At 46.1% G+C, this 23780-nt stretch overlaps 1 protein-coding gene across 3 annotated transcripts in view; it reads left to right on the top strand.

Annotated features, from left to right (window-relative positions):
- tio (zinc finger domain-containing protein tiptop) overlaps positions 1–21893 on the top strand; it is a 65853-nt gene extending 43960 nt beyond the window's left edge. The window contains exons 1-3 of one of the 3 annotated variants that reach the window (XM_065317397.1): positions 11347–11363; positions 16013–16208; positions 16687–21893. In XM_065317397.1, coding sequence (XP_065173469.1) covers positions 16081–16208; positions 16687–19960 — 3402 coding nt within the window. In that variant the 5' untranslated portion in view covers positions 11347–11363; positions 16013–16080 and the 3' untranslated portion in view covers positions 19961–21893. Of the gene's footprint in view, positions 1–11346; positions 11364–13194; positions 13288–16012; positions 16209–16686 lie in introns of those variants that run through there. The other 2 variants (XM_065317395.1, XM_065317394.1) reach the window with 2 other exon arrangements.
- Positions 21894–23780: the final 1887 nt, after the last annotated feature.

The raw sequence follows: 23780 nt of genomic DNA, 5'->3' as shown, positions 1-23780 counted from the left end.
CTGCAGATATTGTCTCGTCTCTCGTCTTGTGTCATTTCGCTTGCACATCGACCCTTGTCGCGTACGTCCAGTCATCGAAACATCCTTTTTGTTTCGGTCATTTCTTCTCTTTGTGTAAATTTCTATACGGACGCGAACGAAAATATAAATCTCGATTATTGCCGGATACTTCCGGCTTGTTTATCGTCAACTGGTAGATAATTCCGCTGCGTCTAGCCAGCAAGCTGTTTGTGTATGTCTGGACGAGTTATCGACGTGGAGAGGACATTCACGAGTCACGTCGTGCCCAGCGCCGCCACCAGACTTTCATAATGATACGAAGCGATTGTAGGCACCTTTCGTATGCTGTGGGATAAGTTTGCGACTTATGTGTTTGGGAAGATGTTGGGAGGAAGTCAATCTGGCCGGGATGCGCTTTATGGGTCGCAGGACAACGCGACGCGACTTAGCTCAACTCGGGAAGACAACGTCGCGCGCGGATGACGACTTAATATAATTCGTAGTTAGCCAAGGAAGGCAAAAGGGATGGGGGCGCACGACGCGACCGGCGTTGAACAAGACGTTTGCCGCTGACAGTTTATCACACTGGGCTGCGAAGCGTACACGCGCTGACTATCATACACTCAGAGATGCGCCGCAGAAACAGACATAAACACGCCTGATGTATTCATAGAGTCTTTCGAAATAGTAGAGAATTAAACCGGTCGCGGATATAAGATTGCCCCGAAACACCCCGTATTAATCGTCAACATGTACACAAATACAAAGTGACATGTACGAAAGGAGACACGTACATAGAGGCTCATAACTAAACAATCTGCAAGAGACAGAGCAGCTACTAAGAATTATAATGGGGTAGCGGCGGTGGCACAAGTTGGTCCAGGGGGTCGGGCCAGACCGCCAGGTGGAGTGAGATGGACTTAACGTCTTCTCGGTGTTCGCAGCGGACGTAAAGACGCCTTGGACGCCCGCACGCCGCGAGTTTAGTCATCCTGTGAATATGTATATCGCATCGTGTTAGCCCAGAGTACGCTGGGATGTGTGCAGGCCCCAACGACAACGATCCAATGGCTGCCGTCTGCAACCTGTCCACATAAATCTGTCAACGAGGGAGACGCGCTGGGCGCTAAAAGCAAACCCGTGTGATGGCTGAACTTAAAGGTTTCAGATCTATCTCTCCTCCACGCTATTTATATACGACGCGCACTTCTGGTATACATTCGTGTGTGTGTTGTGTATGTATATGACTGTGTGAGCCGTGAATTCGTAAGCTTTGAAACAGACCTACTAGTCAAGAGACTCTTTAAGATGTATCAAGATGCGTTGATCGTTCTTTACTTGTTTCTCTTCGCTGGGTGTGATGCGTGCGCGCCTTCTCCGACACATGAAACGCACGTGACGACAGCATCTCGCGACTGGGGAAACTTGTGGCAGGCGAGCACTTGTTTGACATCATTTAAAATGCTTCATTTAAATTAAACGCGCTATTACGAGCAAGAAAAACGCTTCAACACTTTTTGTGCATGATATTTTTTATGTGCGCTCTGCACAATACTCGAGGTAAATTGCATCGCTTAGCGTAACCACTAAATCAATTGTATTCAGTTTTTTTTTTGTTGGTTGTTGTGTAAATTCAGAGAGACGCCAATAAAAATAAACAATAAATAAGCTTTTCCGGATGATATATAAGAGGCGTAGTCGGCGGGTATGTATGGAAGACATTTGTAATACAAAGTAACTTTGTTCTATATCCCACCGAAAGTAAAAAGAATGAAATCTACGATTCCAGTCGTAACTCTTATAAATTTACAGCGCGGCGTATGGATGGATGGATGGCCCTTGTATCAACTGTGTGCCATTTGTATGCGCATGTATGCGCCCCTGTGCTGTATGTGTCACGTTTGTAGGTGGAATGCCAGCGTCGGTGCCTGGCCTAAGACGAACCGAACGCGCATTCGGAAAAATACAAATATGAAACGCAATAAATTCAAAACAAAAGGGGACTTTGAATCCCGCCCGCCCGCCGGAGGTCGAGAGCGAGCACACAAATCGAGGATACCGAGCCACTGAGCGAAGATCGACGACCGACACTTTTGATTTGTTTTTCTATCGGCGCACATCCGCGATATTCAAAGCCAGGCACGCAGGCATCGAACGAGGGTGCGAAGTAAAACCCATAATAGTATAATACATCCGGTAAATAATAATTCAAATGACGCGCGCGCCACTCATTCATTCCATCTCATTGTCTTGGCGTGAATTACGCCGTGCGATCACATTATTGCGGATTCGTGCTCGATTTTAGTACAGAAACGCAATCATAATTTCGACCGTAATGCGCAATGAGCGTTTTCGGTTTATGCGGATAATAATTTTCCATCGGGTCGCATAAAAGGTTAATCAATGTGCCAATTGTACGTGCGGCCACGGGCCTGTAAAGTAAGCACCGGCGCGCTGGCCATTGCAAACATATCGCGATAAATCAATCCGAGAGACACGCGCGTGTTCGACAAGCGCTGCCCCACAATCCGCAACCGACCCATTGTTTGACGGATAATTTACAGCGACAGTTAGAGTATAACTGGATAAGCGACACGTCGACCGGTGCGCGACGTTTCGGGAACAACTTAATTGCTTTCATGCTCGAATTTTTCAATCTTGGCTGATAAATATATTTAAAATATGTAGTGTGCAAGTATAAATTTAATAGAAATAGTTATTTGGGTGCTTGTCACAAACAGACGCTGGTCCCTGCGTGAGTCCCGCGCGACATGTCCTATGGGTATGGGTTGGTTACCGCATTTAGTTCTTTGAATAACCGGGCAACTAGACGCAGCAGCGGCTCCGGCGAGGAAATACGGGAGACGGTAGAGAGACATGACATGTCCGAGTCTGGCAACGACAGATGAAACTGCAGGATCTCCCGTCATCGGGCGCGCGCCGTTGTCGTCGTCCTGTTGAACGGTCGGCCGTGTCTCGCGGAAATTTCGAAACCTCTGAAACAACCCCCCACCCTCGTATGCACTCGGTAGCTAGCGCACGCCGTGTTGGGGTGCGTTCAGCCCCTAAAGACTTTTGAGGTTCGAGCCTCGGCGCTCGACGCTGTAGTTTAGTTAACTATAAACCCTCTACGCACGTGCGAGTGCGTATCGCTCGTGTCCTACACTCCAGTTCTGTTGACTCTCGCGTAGTGTACAGTTTGCATGCTTATCCGATGAATTCGTCGTCCCTGCATTTCGAAGTTTGTTAAGGTGAGTTTTTCATAGAATGGTTTATTATAAAATCTTCGGGCTTAGATTTTGATTAAAACTTAGTTCATTCAGAGTAGATTGTTGTGCGGGAGGGTGGATTTTCCGACGGGATTCCCGGCTGGTTTTGGTTTCGGCGAAACTTTTTTTAAATGTCCGCTTCTATTTAATTTAATTTATTGCACGTCTTCTAAAGCAAGCGGGGACGTGGACGAGAAGAGTCCACTAAGCTCTCCAATATTCTTGTCGTGGTTGTCAGTTAAGCTGTGGGGACCTAAACGGGACAAATACTTTTCCGCTTAAACAGACAATTTGAAAGACATTGCATATGCAATGAACCGGCTGCCTCCCGAGTCCTTTCGCGCGCCGAACCGAGTCCGAGCTCAATTTCCTACGCCAACGACACACGACCAACAACCGACAAGGCAAGAAGGACACGCGACTTAAAACACGCCAACACGACGACATGCGTTCAAAAGTGCGAAAGGCATTGTGTTTTCCGAAACCAGCTTCTTTATTTATTTTACTCATCTGCCCCGGTTCGTAAATTCTGTTTTCCAGTAAATTTATACATTTATGCACGTGTGTGCAGGAGCAGAGTAGGGTCGTGTTTATTGTGACATCCTCGTTGGTGCATTTCACTCCACGCAGGTACAGTTTATTCCATCGGTCGCGCAGTCGATCAATCAAACTAATTAAGGTCGAAGATAAGCAAATCCGTAGGACGGATGCAATTAAGAATAAATAAGTTTGTTTATTTTTTTCTTTCTTTCTCTCTACCTGCTTGACGGTTACGAGTTACGGGTTGTTACGAGCTCGTGATGCCTGCTCAGTGGTTGGAAACACGTTTCGTTTTCATTCCTGTGATTGACAGCTCGAAGTCAACGCGATTAATTAGGTATAAAAATAAAAACGGGCGACAAGTGTAACAGACGGGGGACGCATTCGGGCGACAGGTAAAGCCGTCGTCGTCCGCATCGACGAGCGTGTCCGACGACGATTGAAGGCTCTCGCTCGCTGCCCAGGCGAGGCATTGATCTGAAAATCGTCGTAGGACGTAGGAAATGGGGTTTCGGGCTAGTGTATGGGTGCGCGGGCGCGTCACATAAGCGAGAACGGAGGGTTGTCACTCCGACTTCGGACTTCGTTCGGACTTTCCACGTACACGGCGCGTCGCGCGACCAGTTCGCGTCCATGTCATTCTCGTAGACGTCTCATCAACACACACGTCCCAGACAGAGACCTCAGCCGTTTCCGACCCGAATCGATAATCTGTCCGTCCACCGCGCCACACCGGAGAGCGCGAGTATGGTGTGCTCGCCTGCTGGCTGCCAGTCCGTCGTCGTCACCGCCCGTCTCGTTTTTCCCTGTGACGATTTTCCGTCCCGCCTGTCATTCGACAACGTCGCAGGAAACAATTTTAATGACGGCGCAAGGCATGCTTCTGCACTATCATAATAAAATTATAGAATGCAGCGCACTACGACGGTACAAGACGTCGATGAATGCGTCGCTGAGTGTGTTGAAAGTAAGGCAACATGACCTAATGCGCTGTAATTTCTTAACGATTTGAAAAATCAACGTCGACTTCCACGCCGCTCTCATTGATTAATGGGATTTAGTGGGTGGCGGGAAAGTTGGCGCGCGCGGCCGGGTGTCCAAAGTTTGTTGTTCAGGTGCGACTTTTTTTTATTTTTTCACAAATCCGAGCGTAAATATGAAGCCGAGGCTGAGCCGAGGTGAGGGGTTGATTGATGTGACGCGATTAATATTCGTAGAAGAGAGGTAAGACGTGGTGCGCGTGCCACGGCCCGAAGACCCTCGACACCGATCATTTGTCCGCGGGCCGCGCACCGGGGGTCGTCGCTTCAGACGTCATCATCATTAATACCCGTTCAATCAGTCCGGGGGCACAGGGATGCATTTAAAGAAATCACGGACATCCATCACGCTGCCGCGAAATTTACTCATGAGTCTTGTTCGCACAACGCAAACGCGTTTTTTTATTTACCCCCTTCGTATTACAATTTGACTGACGCTTCGCTTCGACGTTTGGATGCGCGCGTTCGCTTCTGGAACGGAGGCCGGAAGAAGAAAGGAGTTGACTGATGACGGTATTCACTTGTCTCGTGATGAGTGGGATCTAATTTATAGAGTGAGCGTTGAAGAGTCAGCGGCGGGTGGTAGATCACGGTGCCATCTATCAGTACGCGGGTGTGTACGTGCGGCCTGCGGGATGCGGTGGGAACCCGCCGCATCACCACCACCTGGACCGCCTGTAGATGATGAAGCATCCACTCACCTTTGCTAACAATGCACACGTGTTGCCAATTAAGTGCATGGCATGACTTCTGCTTGCTCAGCGCTGGCGATCTAGATGATCGAGACTATACATCGCGTCCGCGCAGAAAAGAAGCACCCCGCGGCATAATTGTGGAAGCTGGTGAAAACGGGTGGGTGAAAACTAACCGCTGTTGGGCACAGTTTATCGCTAGCTATATGGAGCGCCAGCTCGACTTTTATATATCCTCACCATCATATTTTTCAACTGGAACATTTTCCAATGCATTGCCGTAATCGATGATGGATATTAGAGATGAATTATGACTGTCACTGACGCACGGCATTGCTTTTATAACTGCATCCCAGAAGTCGTTAATACTTTTTCCCATTTTGCTCTACTTTCCATCCCTGTTTAGTATGGTCTAGTGGAACCCACTTTTCGCGCGGAAGACCTTCGGATAGCGTTATACTTATTTAGCGTATTTATATATACCTGAACGGGTAGTAGCCACATAATCGAATGATTTGTGATTGAATAAATATTTGTGCAGTTTTTGGGAAAAGTGATTTCGGAAAAAATATTTACCATTTCCATTCGTGTTTATAATGGATACGTTCTGAGGTCCGGGCTTGGATTTTGAATGTCTCGGATTGAAGTTATAGGGCGGAGATAAAGAAAGGAAGGCAGGAATAATGCATAATTCGGTCATAAAATATGTCAGGGTCTCCCAGAATTGAACGCTATCCTTCAAAGCGGGGCTGAGCGACGCAGAAGCGGAGGTAGATTTATTGGGCAATAAAGTATTATAATTAAACGCGTTTGGGCCCCGCGATGTCACTCGGTCTACATCTATAAATCTCCGGAGGGCGCAGCACGGACACTCGCCATGCAGAGCAAAGGTGAGGCATGTGAGTGAACAGCGAGCGAGCGAACTAACCCCCTTGCAGCGCTGTCGCCGCTGTCGTTGGCATCGCCCGGCGTCGTCGAGGTTCGCCGGAGGTGCGGGCGAGCGAAGGAAAAGCGGCCGGGCACCCTCGACGCCCGTCATAACGCCATACCCCGCTGGATGTTTTATTAAAGCCATTTCGGTGTAAATCATCTACTACCCCGACGTCTCGCACCGCATCGCGCTTTGCCGTTTCGTTCCTCTATCGGTCGCCAGCGATTATTTACTATTTCAAGGCACACTGCTACAGGAGCAGAAGAGATATTCCAAAATTCTGCATGGTGACCAATGTGCGCTGGGTGTGTTGTGTGCACCTCACAAAATTCCACCGAGTCAGCCATCCACTAGCCCCATTCACCCGCCATCGACGGAATGCATTATATTTAAACGAACTTTATCGAACAATGGCAATTACTCGCTTTGCGTAGTGGATAACGACGATGAGGAATCGAAGAGTTGGCAAAATGATGACGTTACAAGTACGCGTTCCGGTAGCGACCGTTTTGTGTAGCGTCGTGTTGCTTCAGCGTGCGGGGGTGGCAGACTGCAGTGCACTTGATGGTCGTGCACCGGGCGGTTGGTTGTGGTGTGAGGATCTCGGCGCGTGCAACTCTGGAGAGAGATTCGTCGTCGTGTCCGCCGCAAAGTTCCGTTCCGCAATAAATTCTGCGAGTCGCGACCGGTGGAGCAAGAGGGAGGGAGCACCCAAGCGACATGTAGCAAATACATAATCAGCGTCGACTTAAATTAATTCGAATCACGTTAACGAAGCGGCGTAAATTCGAAGGTTGCTTCCAACACCAACATCGACCTGCTACGCATACATTCCCACAGCGACGCATCGCACGTTTGGCTCAAATTGAAACGCGTTAGATCACGCGCGCCCCTCTTTGCACTAACGTGAAGAGAAAGAGGAGCAAAGCTTTCCCACTTACGCCGATCCATCGCGGTCAGCAGCTGACGCGTTTCGGGTGGACAGCTAATGTGCGATCCTTTGGCCGACTTTGATTTACGCCCCTAAGCTCGTTTTCCCAATAACCCGCGATTTTCCACCAAAGATAATTTTAACCGCAAGGAGGTGACAGAACTCTCACTTGATTTATTTCATCTAAAGATCCCGCTACATGAAATTTGCAAAATAAAAATACAGCAGGACATTAAAGAAGAAACAACATGATGTATGCTTACGGTTCTGCATATAAATAAAGCAGTAGCAGTGATGGGACACACGCTAAGCATCAGCAATAATCATACATAATAGGAATGACGGACGGGTGCCAGGTGTATGAAAGCTTGACGAATGCGTCTGCGATGCGGGGACGCGTTAGTCCGCCACTCTAATGGCCGAGACAAATTATCAACTGTGCGCCGCGCGTATAAATATAGCGTAATATAGTTTTCAGCGCTAATTATCCGATCTGTTCGTTCCCACGCGCGGCCACGGCGTCCGACAACACCGCACTCTGTGAATTATTATTTTACAACCGTCATTCGATACGTTTACTTAGACGGTATGTAGCCACTCGTAAAACGTATCGATCAGCACAAGAGGTTAAAATTAAATTCGATCCACAGGAATGTGCGTTATATTTTGTTCACATTTCCGCTTCAATTGGATAGGCTGGTCAAAGATAAAATATAAATCTATCTACATTAATAAATGTTAATTCGCGTGTTTGTGCACGGCCCGGTGTGTGAATGTGTGATTATGGGAAGTCATAACTTACAAGATCTTATTTTCAAACGAAGTAAATTGTGTGATTAATACGAATTCATTAATTTCGAAATGCGACGATGATGAATGCGACACGCAATCGAACTGAGTTTCTTCATTCCGTTCCGGCCACACTGTTTTTATTCGGGCGCCGATGGCAGGTATGTTCTGCCATCCGTTCGACAAGTTTATGATTTTTAATAAAGTCGGCAAGCCAGTGGGGGGAATAAATAAAGAATAAAAATAAAAACCACACACAACAAAACAACGAATGCTAGCAAACCAAACAAAGGGAGAAATGTTTGTGGAGGAGAAAGAGAGAAAGGAAAAAGTAGCAACTTTCTTCATGAATAAGTCACGATTTGTGTTGTTTTCTGTTTTATTTATGTGTAAGCGTTATGCTTTTCTTGAAGTTTTCCCGACGCTTGCTTGCACACACCCTCGCATGCTGAGCACACTTTGTTGCTGTTTGGGACTGATTACGATATTATCGTAAGTCAACAAAAAAGTTCAACTTTTTTCTGACGTTTAGCAGTTTTAGCATAGCCAAGTGGAAATTTATGATTTGATGCATTGTGGATTGAGGATGCGGCTTTGTGTTTAGACTACGAGAGCGAGGTGTGCGCGTCGAAGCCAAGTGCGTCAACGTTTCGGACATAAATCTGTCATTCGGCGCGCCGCTGCCGGGCCCGTCGCGCGTAATCATATGGACACCACTTTCGCATGACTCACATCCGCGATGTGACACTTGACAGACGGTTATGTATCCGTCTGTTCGTCGCGCCGTCCCACAGGACCCATCGACGCTCACATTATCCGTGTTATATTCGGCAGGCGAGCGCGAGCGCGCGAATGCGAAACGTCGGACGCATTGTCAATAACGGCCGGCACCGAACGCCACAAATCACCTCCAGGATGGAGCAAACCTGCTGCACATGTGCGCTGTTCGTCGCTGCTCGCTAGAAAAGCCTCGATGAACGTATGCAAACTATTCCGGCAAGTTGGAACACACGCGCGCGCCTGTTCGAAGCGACAAACCAGCAATTCAACCCTTTCGGGTGATGGACGTGTCACGTCGAAAATATTCGAACCCGATTTACACCTGTTTGACCCATTATTTGCCGCGTCCGACCACTCGACAGTGGACTAGTCTGGTCCACTGATTCATTCATTAATTTCACTCTCAATTTCCCCCGCATCGAAAAGGACAACACTGCCACACCAACACACAACACACAACAAAGCAGCGCGGATCTCAATTAGCATTTATCGAAGGCACGCCGTGATTTACCTCTCATGTCTGCCGGATGGCAGAGTGAGTGCTCAACTGAAAAACAACATCGATCAACTCTACCCCGGCGTCGTGAATGATTAAACAGCGGTGTCGCGCCCTCCCCCAGGCGTCCGAAACGAATTGTGCGATTTGCACGTGCTCATTCCACCCATCAACATTACATAACCCGCCGGGTTAGCAAAGGTGAACAAATTTTGATTTTCCGTCCGGACATTGTGGCAGCTCCATCATGGTCGCGTTCAAAACCGAATTACACAGCTATGACATATGCCACAAGAGACGCATTACACCAATCGAAAAGGGCATTTTTATGTCCTGTGCACAACCGGCGAGTGATATTGCAGAGTCGGCGTTTGAATGTAAGCAGGCCACACGCAAGGTGCCGGTTTATTTTCGATTCGGTGGATTGCGGCTCTGGGCACGCGTTTCTCATATTGTAAAGTGAACTAAATTTGGCCGCCGCACGCATACACTTGACGCCCATAAACTGTGTCCAAAGTGCCTCCGATATGTGACACAATTTATTCGATTTGAACGAAACGAAGCATATATCATAGGGATTTAAGCACCATATTCTTTACTGTTTCTTGGGTTGTCAGACGGATTGCGTCGCGTCCCGCGCGCTGCCCGTTGCGTCGTCGTCGTCGTCGGCGCGCGGTCGTATATTATACTTTAATGTAAAATAATAACGGCGAGAGAATTACAGCGATACTGAGAGAAGACCCCACTGTGTACTACAAGTATACTGAAATAATCCGCATGTAATAATTTGCGAATTTATCAACGAGACGTGCCAAGTCTCCGAGTGACCAGTCGAACCCAGCCGTGTTTTGCTCAGCTCTACTTTACCAGAGCCGCAAAACAATAAAAATTTATAACGCGAACGTCAAGACGCGACCGCTAGACAACGAGTTATATTCTTTTAATCTAATTATACAAGAATAGACGTCACGCCATGATGAACCGCACTCTTCCTATTCTAGGATGGTTTGATTGCATAACGCGAAATGAAATCTAATTGCAAAAGGAGACCACCAGAGTTGTTCTGTCGACAAAAGGACCAAACAAAACCAGATACATCTTTGTGCGTTCAAGAACAAATAACTGTTTCTTGCCTAATGAATGATTCCTCAGATTAAAAGACAATTGATGGTTTGTGAATTGTGTATCAGGTGGTGGCGGTGATCTAGATACCCATACCCAACTTGGAAGGGGTTAATATCACTGGAGACTCCAAGCTGGACAAGCGCGCGTTGAGTTGACAGTGACATATAGAGTTAAGATGGATGCCCGCACACACTCGCCGTCCTCGGGCGCGTCCCCATGATAATACATAATTACAATAAATCAAAGCTAAGTGGGCAGGTGGACAGGTACGCGTCTACCGCGACAGGCGACTGCTTTTAGTATTATTTGCGTAGGACGGCCAAACGAACCTGACCTGACCTTATTGATTTAGGACGAGCGTTACGTGCGCGGAGGAGACGCATCATTTCGAAAACAAACACGGGAAACAATGAACACGCAGATATTGTGTCATGTGTTATGACTGGGTGTATGTGTGGCTAGAACTCCTCACTTCTTCCGCTTTGTTTTCTCTATCGTATTATTTATGCCCTGTTTATTTATTTATATTTAATACTTTCTCAATCATTTTTTGGTCGTGAGCTGTGACGTTAAGATGGTTCTTTATGTGCGCGACTAACTGTCGAAGAACTCCTTGCTTGTTCATCTTGGGTGGGCCTCTCTCTTGTTGATCATCTTTCAAACACTCCTCACCTTTTAAAAAGTCGTTTGTTTCCGTTGAGGAGGTCTGCTTTTTATCAAAGCAGATGCAGCGCGTGGAAATGGACTTTTGGACTTTTACGACTCTATTGGTAATTATACGTATTGAAAACAGTAGCTGATTAAATAGCGTTCAGACGAGGGAACACGTCGTGGCAAATAGGATAATAAAAACGGTGCAATAAAAAGATTTGCGACCTGAAAACTAGTAGCCGAACAACGCGCGTGTGTGTGTGGCAACGTTTTCTTGTATACACACGCGTCGTAACGTTTAAAGTTAAATTTATACTTCGTTAACGCAACGCCAAGTTGAGAGTTTGACTCTAGCTGGTTGCGTTGCTCAGTACTATAAATCCGCCTTTACTAGTAACGTCGCAACAGACAAAAGCTCGTTTGGCGGTTCTTTAAAACAAAACACGCGCATACAATATGCATACATACACCACATCGCCACTGGAGTAGCGCGCACCGACAAGAAGAATAAATCAAAACAAATAATATAATGAAATGTTAAATAAACGCAACGCTTATATTTATTGAGCAATAAATGTTTGGCAATAAACCACGTTTATTAACTTGCGCGGCGGCCGGATAAATAAAGAACGCAATAAACTTTAGGCTGATGAGGTTAATTGCCGACGCATCTATCCACCGTGTTTTCAAATGCCGCCCTGGTTAGTGATAATAATACGCATTGAGTTTGCACAGAGTTCTTTGTGCGTCACTAAGCTTTGCGTCAGAAAATCTTCTTTACTTCTGTTTTATGCGTTTTAAAGGGCTAAAATATTTAATGTGGTTATTAGCAACACTTACAAAAGTCGTTAAACACGTATATTAGGCATTTATCGATCATGTGTGTAGCATTCCAAACAATGCGATAGAAATGTTTCGTCGTTAACGACGGACGCGCTAATAAAATTAGCATAAATATCGGCTTGTAATTAGCATTTTTAATGTTTCGCCGACTACCGGGCACCCGAAGGCGATATCTCCTCAAGGCATTTTATCAGCAGAGCGCGCATTCTTGCCATACTCCTTGCATCCTTCGGGTTCTACAACGTAAATACAATGCTTGTATTGCATGGCTAGAAAAGCCACTTGTTAACGACAACAATAGAAGGGCCGGATAGTTTTTCACCTTCTTTTAATTTAATCCATTGAAATTGTGCCGACCAGTAAGCTACATGTTAACACGTATGTTGGTGGCGCGAACCGCGAGGAGGCCGTGACCCTTTGGTTACAACCTTGGTAAATTGCATGCAAGCAGCGCCGGCAAAACGTAAATCTAAATGTGTAATTGCGTCGTGATCGCCGTGCACATCGCACCCTTTGCCAACAAGTAAATAAATATTTCTGTAACTGCACTGTTCAACGGCGCACGGCATTGGAAAACAAAACAAAATGCAACCTCGCACTTGAGCATCTTATGCGCTTGTTATTTTTTGTGAGAGATATCTCGTTGAAAAGTTGATGTGGAGCGCAGCTCGGCGGGCGCGCGACTTGATGGGCTGTAAGGAATGAAGAGATGTTGATTGGATTTGAGTGATCCGTGTGATGGACGTTTTTCTCAAGTGCAGACGCGCAGGGCCGCATCAATGACAACGCGCCCACTCGAGTACACGAGTATTCCGGCCGCTCCTCGATCGCCGGTCTGTTTTGATAGAGCCTCTCCTGGGACCTGGAACAAACTGCGCTTTTCGTCCGCGTCGCTCCATTGTCGAGTCAAGTTTGACGTCGTTGCAGAAATGCTGCCTCATCTCTCGCTGCTCCTCGAACATGACGTGCATCAACAATGTCATGAAGAAGACGTTGCTGGCCCGAGTGTAGTGGTTCTGGTCGGGATGATTATCGAAGCGAAGCGTCTTAATATGCATCGTTCGATACGATTCAACGATTACGAGTCGAGCGCTTGCCGTTGGTCGGTCGCACCACGTAGGAGATCGCCACGGATCGCGCACGTCCGAACCCGTGATGCTCTCTGTAGCATGTGCTGAGCCAGATCCGGTGGGAGCTTAGGTGAGAAATCTTATTTCGACGTTCCTCGCCCGCAAAACCGTTCGGTAATCGAAGCGCAGACACGTCTAATGAAGTTTGCCCGGTCTCATCAACGAAACTGACCGTTGTTTGGTTTGATTCCAACTAGCGCTGCAGCCCAACACCACCAACACCAACACCTTGGCGCGCCACTACGGTGCTCTGAGCGCACACGGATTAATACGATAGCCGCCTCTCGGGGGCCACCACGTAGCGGAAATTAATCACCGGCGCACACACGGCGCTCTTATCCACGTACTACTCCTACTGCACCCGCCCCCGAGTATGTTATTCCCAATCTTTAAATGTTGTAATCAAGATAGACTGGAGTATCCAGGAGAATCAGTCGTTGGAAATATCTTATTAGCGTGTTGGCATTGGCGTGAAATTTGATGATTTATTAGTTTATTTAGCTTCTGTTTATTTATTAACTCCTGAGGGATATATTTGCATAATAAAAACTTTTAAAGGTTTTTCAATAAAACTAACTTCTTTATGTTTATTTTTTTAATTGTATTTTCTATCAAACGTCGCGGAGTTGTTTTCATCGCAAGGGGCTTCTGTAATGCAGTTCAGCTTGTTTAGTGGTGCGGCCAGTAGGACGGGAGGCAAATACCATCCGGCTAAAGTATTTTACAGCTCAGTCTCGGGCGCGCGCGGCAATTTGGTTAATTGGCTCCGGGCGTAATGGCTCTAATAAGTTTCTGAATACTCGGTTTGTGTGTGCGGGCCGCCACGGCGTGTATTTGTATACGTACGTTTAATGTCCGTGCGGGTGAAGCGCGCACGTCGTGATTGTGAGCTATAGGAAACTGCATCGCGCTTATATTCCTATTATGTTATGACCCCTTGCCTCGCCCTTCCTGATTTATAGACCATTGTCTTTCATTTCTTCTCCGGGACGATCTGCTGCGCGCAGAACCAGAAGCGACTTATCTAATCAGTCTGAGCGCATGCATGCACCGCGCTGCGAGAACCATGCGCCACATAAACAGAAGGCCAATTGCAGGGGAGCATGGTTTATGAATGCGGAGCTTGTTAATTCTGCGAATTTGCTGTGTCGAAGGTCGAAGCTCCACAATCAGCACACTTATTTTGCGAAAAAACGCGAAAAAAACGTAATGTGGCCCTTGCGTCGTCTGCATGTTGGGTATCAGATTGGATTCGCTAATGAATGGTGCAACAACTCAAAAACACATGATCAGATCGCACCAATTTATTGAATTAAGCTGGAAGACCTTTCGCATGCAAGAGGCAGGCAAATAAGAAGTAAAACCGCGGCGCAAAACGGGCGCAAAATGCCAAACGGAGGAACGACGCGCGATCCGCGATCGGTATGTAACCGGCCCCTAACATGAACAATTTGTTGATAGCATCAGTGCCGACCGGCTGCGCTTGCTCGCTCGTGCAATGCAGTTTCTGTCAAGTGGCGGCCAGGACAGACGACGACAGCATTATAAGGATGCCTCTGGACTGCGCGGCCACTGCGGCGCTCCCGAGTACCCGCGTCCGAGATGGTGGCACTCGTGGCCCGTCTTGAGTTGCTGGTAGTTATGCCAAACCGGTTGCATCGCGCGACACACGGCGTGCCATACTAAAGCACGCGGTGACAACTCCGCGCGCCACGGACGAATACATATCAACAGAGGCGCACTCGACACGTGTGCATGTGTGTGGATGTTGTAAGTTGTAAGTTTATGAAAGTTGCGCATGCACTTGCACATTATTGCGATGCGGCCGATTTAGCCCTGCGTACCTGTGAGCAGCCATCCAGTCAGCGGCAGCAGGCAGCTAGCGAACGGCAACAAAAGCAACAACGACGAGCGAGCAGGGGCGTGCACGTATGTCTCCGAACTGTCCAAACGCGGAGCAACAATGAACAATGGCAACATAAATCAGCGTAATTAGTTTCAGCAAAGCTGCCGTATCTACATGTTGTGCCGAACGCGGCAAAAGCATTGGTCAGCGAGACGCGTTCGGAGCGACTTTACTCCGCCTTTTCCAGGATTTAATCGAATCCTGCTGGCGGATCCCTGCTTTCCGCGCATTGACAATAATTACATGTATTTCGGTTTGCCGCGCGCTTCTGTTGCGTATGCACACATATCGCATGTGCAATAGAATGGTATCTCGTCTTATTCCTTTTTGCGCATCGATTTCAGTGCAATATCATTATAAACACATGAAATTCACTTGCACAGTAGCAATTCAGTGAATATTACGGCTAAAACAATAAAAACAGATGACTTTTGCTTTGTAAAAATCATGCGCGTCAAAATCTCATAGCGCATTGTTTTATTATTTCAGTATTGTCTGTTCATTCCATTCCAGAATGAAAAGCTCTTTTACTTCGCGCGATATTTTCGAATACAAATCATGAGATACGATCGGGTGCATTATGGTTGAGAGTTCTCACTGTACCAATACGAGCGCAACTTTTCAAGAATATCTTCAAATGGGATCGCAGCCATATCATCACGAGTTTCAAAACAATATTCTAATCAAACGTCGTCAAGTTTGTTTGTGTCTTCGCACTCGGATATTTTCATCGTGTTTATTATATATTTATCAGGCGCATCAATCTTGGTCTATTGTCAAATACGAAGTAAAATATGTTTCTTATACACCATTAACTCTCCGTAACAATTTACAACTTGAATTTAATATCAAATGATGTGTCACTAATGTGGTGTTTTTGTCTTTACAGGGGAAGGAGGTGAGGAAGGTTGCCCCGAAGACGGCGATAAGTTAGACGCCGACGAAGAATCCGGCTCGATGACACCAACTTCAGCTGCATCACCGGTGCCGGACGATGATGTCAATTCGCCAGCACCCGGCGATCCAGCATCACCGCGTAGTCCTCGATCAATTGCCGAAGACACACCGAATCACCTGGTCGAAAGGTAGGCACTCGATCTTTATTGCACCTTGCATGTCGCTTTTTGAACAAAGGATGTTTGAAGTACGACGATCGCAGCGCAATGCACACAAACGCACAACCGTGTGATTATTTAGGATTGGCCCTGCTTACCAGTCGGCACTTTAGTTTTCTCGCGTTTGAAATAGGAGGCAATATTTAGTCGAGTTCTCCTTGACGGAGCCCGCGCGCTTGCCGCCATTGTCGTAAATCATTAGAGAGCAAACACTTTTACACCATGCCGCGCAAACACTATGCATTGAGTGCTATGCCGCACTGCCCGCAGAGCTATGAAAACTTAGCGGGAGCTTTCATAATTTACCAAACTTCATTTAGTAAAGCCTCGTCGGCGCGATAACGAGTTGCGCATGTGTGCGTGTGCATATTAGATTTGATTGCACGGCCGCGTTTGCATAAAAGCATAAAGAGCCGATGACTGACGCTTCTCGTTTCTGTTATTGCAGGGAGATGACAAGCCCAAGATGCAGGTCGCGCGATTCTGGCGAATCACCTCGGTGTCCGTCCGGTGAATCTGCATTTTCAGACCGCGGTAGCCTTCTACGCAGTGTACCACTCGCGGCGACGGCGTTAAGTCCGGTTGGTGTTGCATTACCACCCACTTTGCCGGCCGCAGCCGCTGCAGCTTTGCTGCCTCCTCAGTCTGCCGCCATGGCTGCGTACCTGAACGCCGCTGCCGCGGCGGCTCAACACTCTCATAGGCTGATGATGACCTCACCGCTACCTCCTGCGTTCAACCGCAACGCAATTTCGCCACTGGTCACATCATCATCGTCGCCGCCGGGACATCCATCGGAATTGCGGCTGCAATCACCATCACCCTCCGGGGAATGTATATTGGACTTTAGCAAACGTTCTTCGAAAAGTGAACAATCAGAATCCGATAGTGATGTGATGAACCTTAGCAAAACTAGCACACCACCACCGGATGGGCCTGTTAATAGTCCTCTAGATTTGTCAGTGACGACGCGGAAACGCACATCAGATGACCAAAGTTCTCAGCCACCATCGCGCAAACAACGCACAGGTGACTACGCAAAACCTGGCATTCCAGCATGGTCTTCGCCAGTGGCTGCTCAGCACTTACCGTATTTTGCTGCAGCTGTGGCGGTTGCTAGTTTATCACCGAAGACTAGCCCATCACCGGATTTGTGGAATGGAAAAATGAAGCACGCAACACCTACTCCTAGTGACGCAACCAAGGCTTTGGAGAAGATGAGCGAACTTAGCAAACTCGGTGGTGAAGATCTCTTTCGGTCAATGGCTAACAGTGGTGGTGCTTCAGCGAACTCCGCCAGTAGTCGTCACAGTGCATGGCAATCACATTGGCTTAACAAAGGTGCTGAGCAAGCAAAAGATGTGTTAAAGTGCGTGTGGTGCAAACAAAGCTTCCCCAGTTTGGCCGCGATGACTACGCACATGAAGGAAGCCAAGCATTGTGGCGTAAACGTTCCCGTCCCACCGATGCCGCAATCAACGCCCATTGCTCCTCCACAACATCAGCTTCAAACCTCGTCGCCGTCGAACACCAATACAAGTTCCTCCTCGTCAAACTCTAGCAAGCCAAATCAGTCGGACTTGAATTTACTCATCAAGGAGACGATGCCTCTGCCGCGAAAATTAGTGCGCGGCCAGGACGTGTGGTTGGGCAAAGGCGCCGAGCAAACGCGCCAAATACTCAAGTGCATGTGGTGCGGGCAAAGTTTCCGTTCATTAGCTGAAATGACTAGTCACATGCAACAGACGCAGCATTACACGAACATCATCTCGCAGGAGCAGATCATCTCGTGGCGTTCCAGTGACGATCCAAAAAACGGCAACAGCGGAGGGGGCGGCGGTAGTGGTGGACCGGGCAGTGGCGGACCACCCGGAAGCACAAGCAGTCATGTCAGCGCCGTGCTGACATGCAAGGTGTGCGACCAGGCATTCAGCTCCCTCAAGGAATTGAGTAATCACATGGTGAAGAACTCGCACTACAAGGAGCACATCATGCGCTCAATTACAGAAAGCGGTGGTCGTCGGCGACAGACACGCGAAAAACGAAAGAAATCTCTACCAGTTCGCAAATTGCTTGAGTTGGAGCGCGCCCAGCATGAATTCAAAAATGGTGACAGCCCTGCTATGGATAAGCGGGATTCAAGTGGTGGGGGCGCCGGACGTATAACTTGTGAAAAATGCGGCAACAAGATTGAAACGTCCATGTTCGTTGATCATATACGGCAATGTGTCGGCATGACAAGCAACCAAAGAAATTTCCTCAAAAACGCACTGATGTCGAGCAATATTCTGCCACCTGAACCTCGCGAAAGCAGCAAAACTAAAAAGTCACCCTCTCCGCAATTACGCTCGCCTACCGCAGGCTCCAACAAGGAGCCAACGGTGGGTGACAACAACAATGGTTCATCGCCCTCCGTACTAAATGCCATCGAGAAACTGATCGAAAAGAGTTTCGATTCACGCGGTAGGCAGAACGCCTCCTTTCCAGGTCAGGGACCAACAGCCGCCCCAATGGGCTCCAGTATACTCAAGCGACTGGGAATCGACGAGAGCGTCGATTATACCAAGCCGTTAGTCGATGCCCAGACGATGAATTTATTGCGCAACTATCATCAACAGCAAAGTCAGCATTACGGCCGTCGAGAGCGCAGCGGCAGTGAATCGAGTTCGATATCGGAGCGGGGTAGCAGCAGAGTGGACGCGCTCACGCCGGAGCGGAAAATGGAACCGCCAGGAGTGCCGATATCTTCGACACCGCGATCGACGCCCGACAAACGCGACAAATCGCCGAGCGTCGAAAAACACATGCCGGACGCGGATGTCTGCAATAACATCAAGAAGGAAATCGATGACGATGAAGTCGAAGATTTGAAAATCAAAAAAGAAATCGAGGAAGAAGAAGATGATAAGAGCAGTTTTGCTAGCAACGGCCCTACAATCAAAGAGGAAGAGAAGAAACACCACTCAATGCGAACACCTACGAGTAGTCCGCATCGTCGCACGCCTGAAGAAAGTCCATGCCGGAACAGTACCAGCAGTCCGGCGTCTAGTGACCGATCCGGTACCCCGCGCAGTACTAACGGTGATCGTAAATCGGCAGGTGGTGGTAGTTTGGGTGCACTGAGCTCAATGTTTGACAGTTTGTCAGGAAACGCCGCGCCAGCCGAAAATGCTGGGGGCAGCAAACGTGGCAGCAGTCATCCTCTGGCAGCATTGCAGAAACTATGTGATAAGACTGAAACACATCACACAAACAATCGCAGCGGTGGAGGCGGTGCGGCTGCTTCAACATCTTCATCGTCAAACACCACCACAACCGCTGCATCCACCTCCAGCAGTACCACACCGGGCGCCATATTGGCTTTCAGCTGGGCCTGCAATGATGCTGTGATGACATCAGATTCAATTATGAAGTGCGCTTTCTGTGACACGCCATTTATCTCAAAGGGCGCGTACCGACACCACTTATCCAAAATGCATTTCGTTAAAGATGGTGTTATTCCCGATCCGGTTGCACTGAAAGCAGCATCGTCACAACAACCATCCGGTTCTGGTGCCTCTACACCAGGAGGTAAGTCATCTGCTCCTGTGACAGGCACCAGTGGGCCAGGTTCCACCGGCAGTAAGAGTCCACCATCCAGCGGCGGCTTTGAAGAAAGTCCACATTCAAAATTCCTCAAGTATACCGAACTCGCTAAGCAACTGTCTAGCAAATACGTGTAACGGGCGAAGTGATAAATTGATCAACAGATCAATCGAAGGGACGCATTGTGTAATTATTCATTTTATTTTCTCGGTAGCATTCCTACAAATACTTGTACGTGTACAGACTTATTCTTATTGCAAGAATGGGATAGATTTAATCAGCTAATTGGGTTTTCAAATCAAGATGCGACGCGCGATTTCAAACGCGACTAATTTGCAAACAGTGAAATCATAATATGTATAATAATAAATATATGTAAAATTATTGAAGAGTGCCGCTAAGCGGTGTTCTTGTATTTTGTGATGTTATCATATCTTGCTACAGCAAAACCAATTTAGTAATAAAAATGATAATTTCTAATTATTTAAATAGCATAGATCTAACATGAATAATGGCATACACTGATGAATATATTGAATGTAAATTACTCTTTCTCCTCTCATTGCAAGCATACAAAACGAAAACTATCCTGATGATTTTTTACGTTACGAACGAATCGCAAGCGAAAGCCAACTGAATGTGAAATACAAACAAACAAAACAAAGTGATTTACTTGTTATACGAACTTTAAATATGTAAACTAATTTAGCTATTTAAAGCATTCCTAAGCGGAAAATTACGAAACAGACACAAATTGTTGGAAGTCATATAATATGTAGATTACTAGGTGAACAAATCTTACAGCATCCATGCGTGTATATATAGTTTGTACTTACAGTGGGATGTTGCGCATAAACCAGAATGGATAAAATTGTGACGCGCAGGTAGCCAAGGGAGGGCAAACCAGAGTGCAAATGCGCGTTGATGATTACGATGCAGAAATAAACTTAAGTCAGTATTTAAGATGTATACTACTAAATTATAGGGCATGTACATACAAGAAGAAAATTAAAACATAAACGTATGTAGACATTAATAACTCGCGATGGTTGAATGATGTGGTTCTACTTTCACGCAAAAAATCTGCATACAACAATGAGACGAAACCGTACGAAGTGATGCTTCTCAATCACAGCGATTACTCAAAGTAAGCGCATTTCCAGTTTGAGTCTGCAAGTCTGCAAACAGAGGTTCAATTGAGTAATTGTCTCGTATTCCAACCATTCTAAGAATCACAAAGTCGAAATCGTACTCAAGACGAACGAGATTTAATTAAATTATTTACAAATAAATCGTAACTGTAAAGATAGAATATTTCGATATGTGAATTATAAAGACAAAGAGAAAGGTTGTTTGCATAAATTAGTGAAACACAAAAAGTGAGTATTTCAAAATGATGATTCTTGTAATTATACTTGTAAAAATACTAGTTATAATAAAACTGAACGAAAAATCTGTAGTTTCAATGGTTCCGTATTTGTAATATTTAAATATTAAGGTAAGCCATCTTACAATAAAGCAAACTTAAATAAAAATTAAACAAAAAAAACTCATTTGAGAGGAGCAAGTTATTCAATGCCTCTTGAAATCGTGAAATTGTTCAGGTTTCATAATTGGATAACGCTTTTTAATCACATCGATGAAACACGCAGTGAAACTACAACATGTGAGAGAGAATAAGCAACCATTGTGAATGATTGATTGATTCTTATACCTAGTATTGGTTGATTGGTTGATAAGGAAATACAAAACATTCGTATACGTATTATCTCGTAATATCTCATTCTTCCAAGAAAGAATTTTTAAATAAAAAATACTTTTAAACAAAACACGAAAATAATGATGCAAAATGGAGAACTAAAAATTAAACAAAAACAAAACTATTTATCAGTAATTAATTAATTATTAAACAAATATTATAAACTGAATAATACAAGAATGTATACGCATAGCTGAATAATCAAGGCAAAGCTCTTTTTTGTGTTGAGAGATCGAACTTTTATTTAAAAATATTTTGTTGTATTTGATTGCAATGAAAAAGCTCAAATAAAATATATGTTATAAAAATTATATTTATACTTACTCATTTACTGCTTTTCCCATTTAACAATTTCAGGTTGTATTGGTTACATTTAAATGAGAAACCAGTACAGTGGCAGAGCGAAAAACATTAATACAATTAACTTGGGCGAGTTAATCTGTAGAGTTATGTAATGAGTGATGGTAATCTGTAGAAGTGAGAAACCGCCGGCACCAGGCCGTTTGAGCGAGCGGCGTCTGCAAATACTCCATCGGCCATTTAGATAATAAGAGCAGATTTAGTGCCTTTTCGGTTTACATCACATGGCGGTACCGTTCGGCCGGCTGCTTTCCGCGATCGTAGCCGTTCCACCGACTACACATCTCCACACTTTGCGCGGATATCTCGTCGTCTCGCGCCCCTCGCGCTTTCGCACCAAATTTTCGCTACTGTTGCTAATTTATGGATATGGGTTCGGAACTCTTGCAAGCTGCGACGTCTGAACAAGGCTCGAAATGCGCAACAAGGACGGAGTGATCCACGTGTTCCTATGCTGTGGATCCATTCATTTTTCCGCACTTGGATGTTGGATCCTTTTGACGTTGCCATTTGCTGCGTAAATACATGACGACGTATAGATGCAAAAACCCAGCGAAAGTTAACCAGCCAACCGCCACCCCGATTCGGTCGGATCCACTTTCTTGGCTTCTTTCATCACGTCGAGCGTCACAGCCATTAAGTTGAACTGGCGGCGGCAGAAGCGGCGTATCAACCGCACCATCATCATACAGTCATAATATTATATTATATACCGTTGCTGCGTAGGGCGACGTCGAAGTCAAGGCGGGGTGGAATTAGATTTTCTCTTAAAATTTGATTTGTTGCATTTTATGTCGCAATTAAACAGTGGCGTACGCCTCGAAAAGTTGATAAGACTCGTTCCCCAAAGTTTTTTAGACATTGGAGTAGGTATCTGTCATCATTAGAATCAAGTATAATCAACTTTACATTTTATGGTTTTGCTTCTTTAAATATTAAACCTGTGGACTTGTGATAAGTGCACTTTTCACTTACCGCATGAAAATTAACACAATGACATACGTTGATGGTGGAGGATGTGTATCACTACAAGTGAAACAAACAGGAAAGAAACATGGCTTTGGAAATTATGAGGGTGCGTGCCTTTTTCGGTAATTTTTGCGAGCGTGCTTTACGACAGTCAAGTTTTCGTACCGGTAAAAGCAAAACGTTATTAGCTGCATTAAACACGTTCCGCTCAAATTCATCGCCTACGAGCGTGTTGAAGTAGTGATTCACCGCTTCTTATCATCATTTTTGATGATGCGTGAGGCGCAGCTTTTAACGTATACATATTTGATGATTTCTTCTATCTTCGTATACAAGTATGCGTTATTTTCTATAATGTTTGAGTATGCAAACAAATGCCACCAACGTTACACCAATGTTGCGTATTTATGACTGTTTGATAATGAATCCAGCTACTTGGGCTCAGAAAGCGCGGAAAGTATTGCATAAATATATAAAATAAATATCGATCGCTGGAGTAGATAGCCGCAGAATCCTTTATGGTCGCACCCATAGATCTGTCAACTAATGGTCATTTTATGAGGAACGCGCGCCGTTCAACACACAAATGCATATTGTGCGCACTCGCCATCGCGCGACAAACGCAAGGAATGAAGGCAGACATGGAGAAAAAGTTTGGTGGACGTTGTGGTTTGCGGCTCAGCGCAAGAATGGATGCAATGGTCACGATCGGCGTTTTGTATGCCCCGATAATTTGAATACAATACATGTCAGCAGTTATGTCGTACACAATATTAAGAAAACGTTTATTATGTGGACACCGTGTTCGATCGTTGCCAGATGCATTCGAAGATTGCATACTGTACCCCTAACAAAACAAAAGAGTTCAA

The sequence above is a fragment of the Atheta coriaria genome, unplaced genomic scaffold, assembly GCF_025399875.1.
Source record: "Atheta coriaria isolate IRGN ID8LTWV9N9 unplaced genomic scaffold, Caltech_Dcor_3.1 hic_scaffold_3_pilon, whole genome shotgun sequence".
Classification (NCBI taxonomy): domain Eukaryota; kingdom Metazoa; phylum Arthropoda; class Insecta; order Coleoptera; family Staphylinidae; genus Dalotia; species Dalotia coriaria.
Note: the sequence above shows the minus strand (reverse complement) of the source record. Positions and strands in the feature narration are given on the sequence as shown.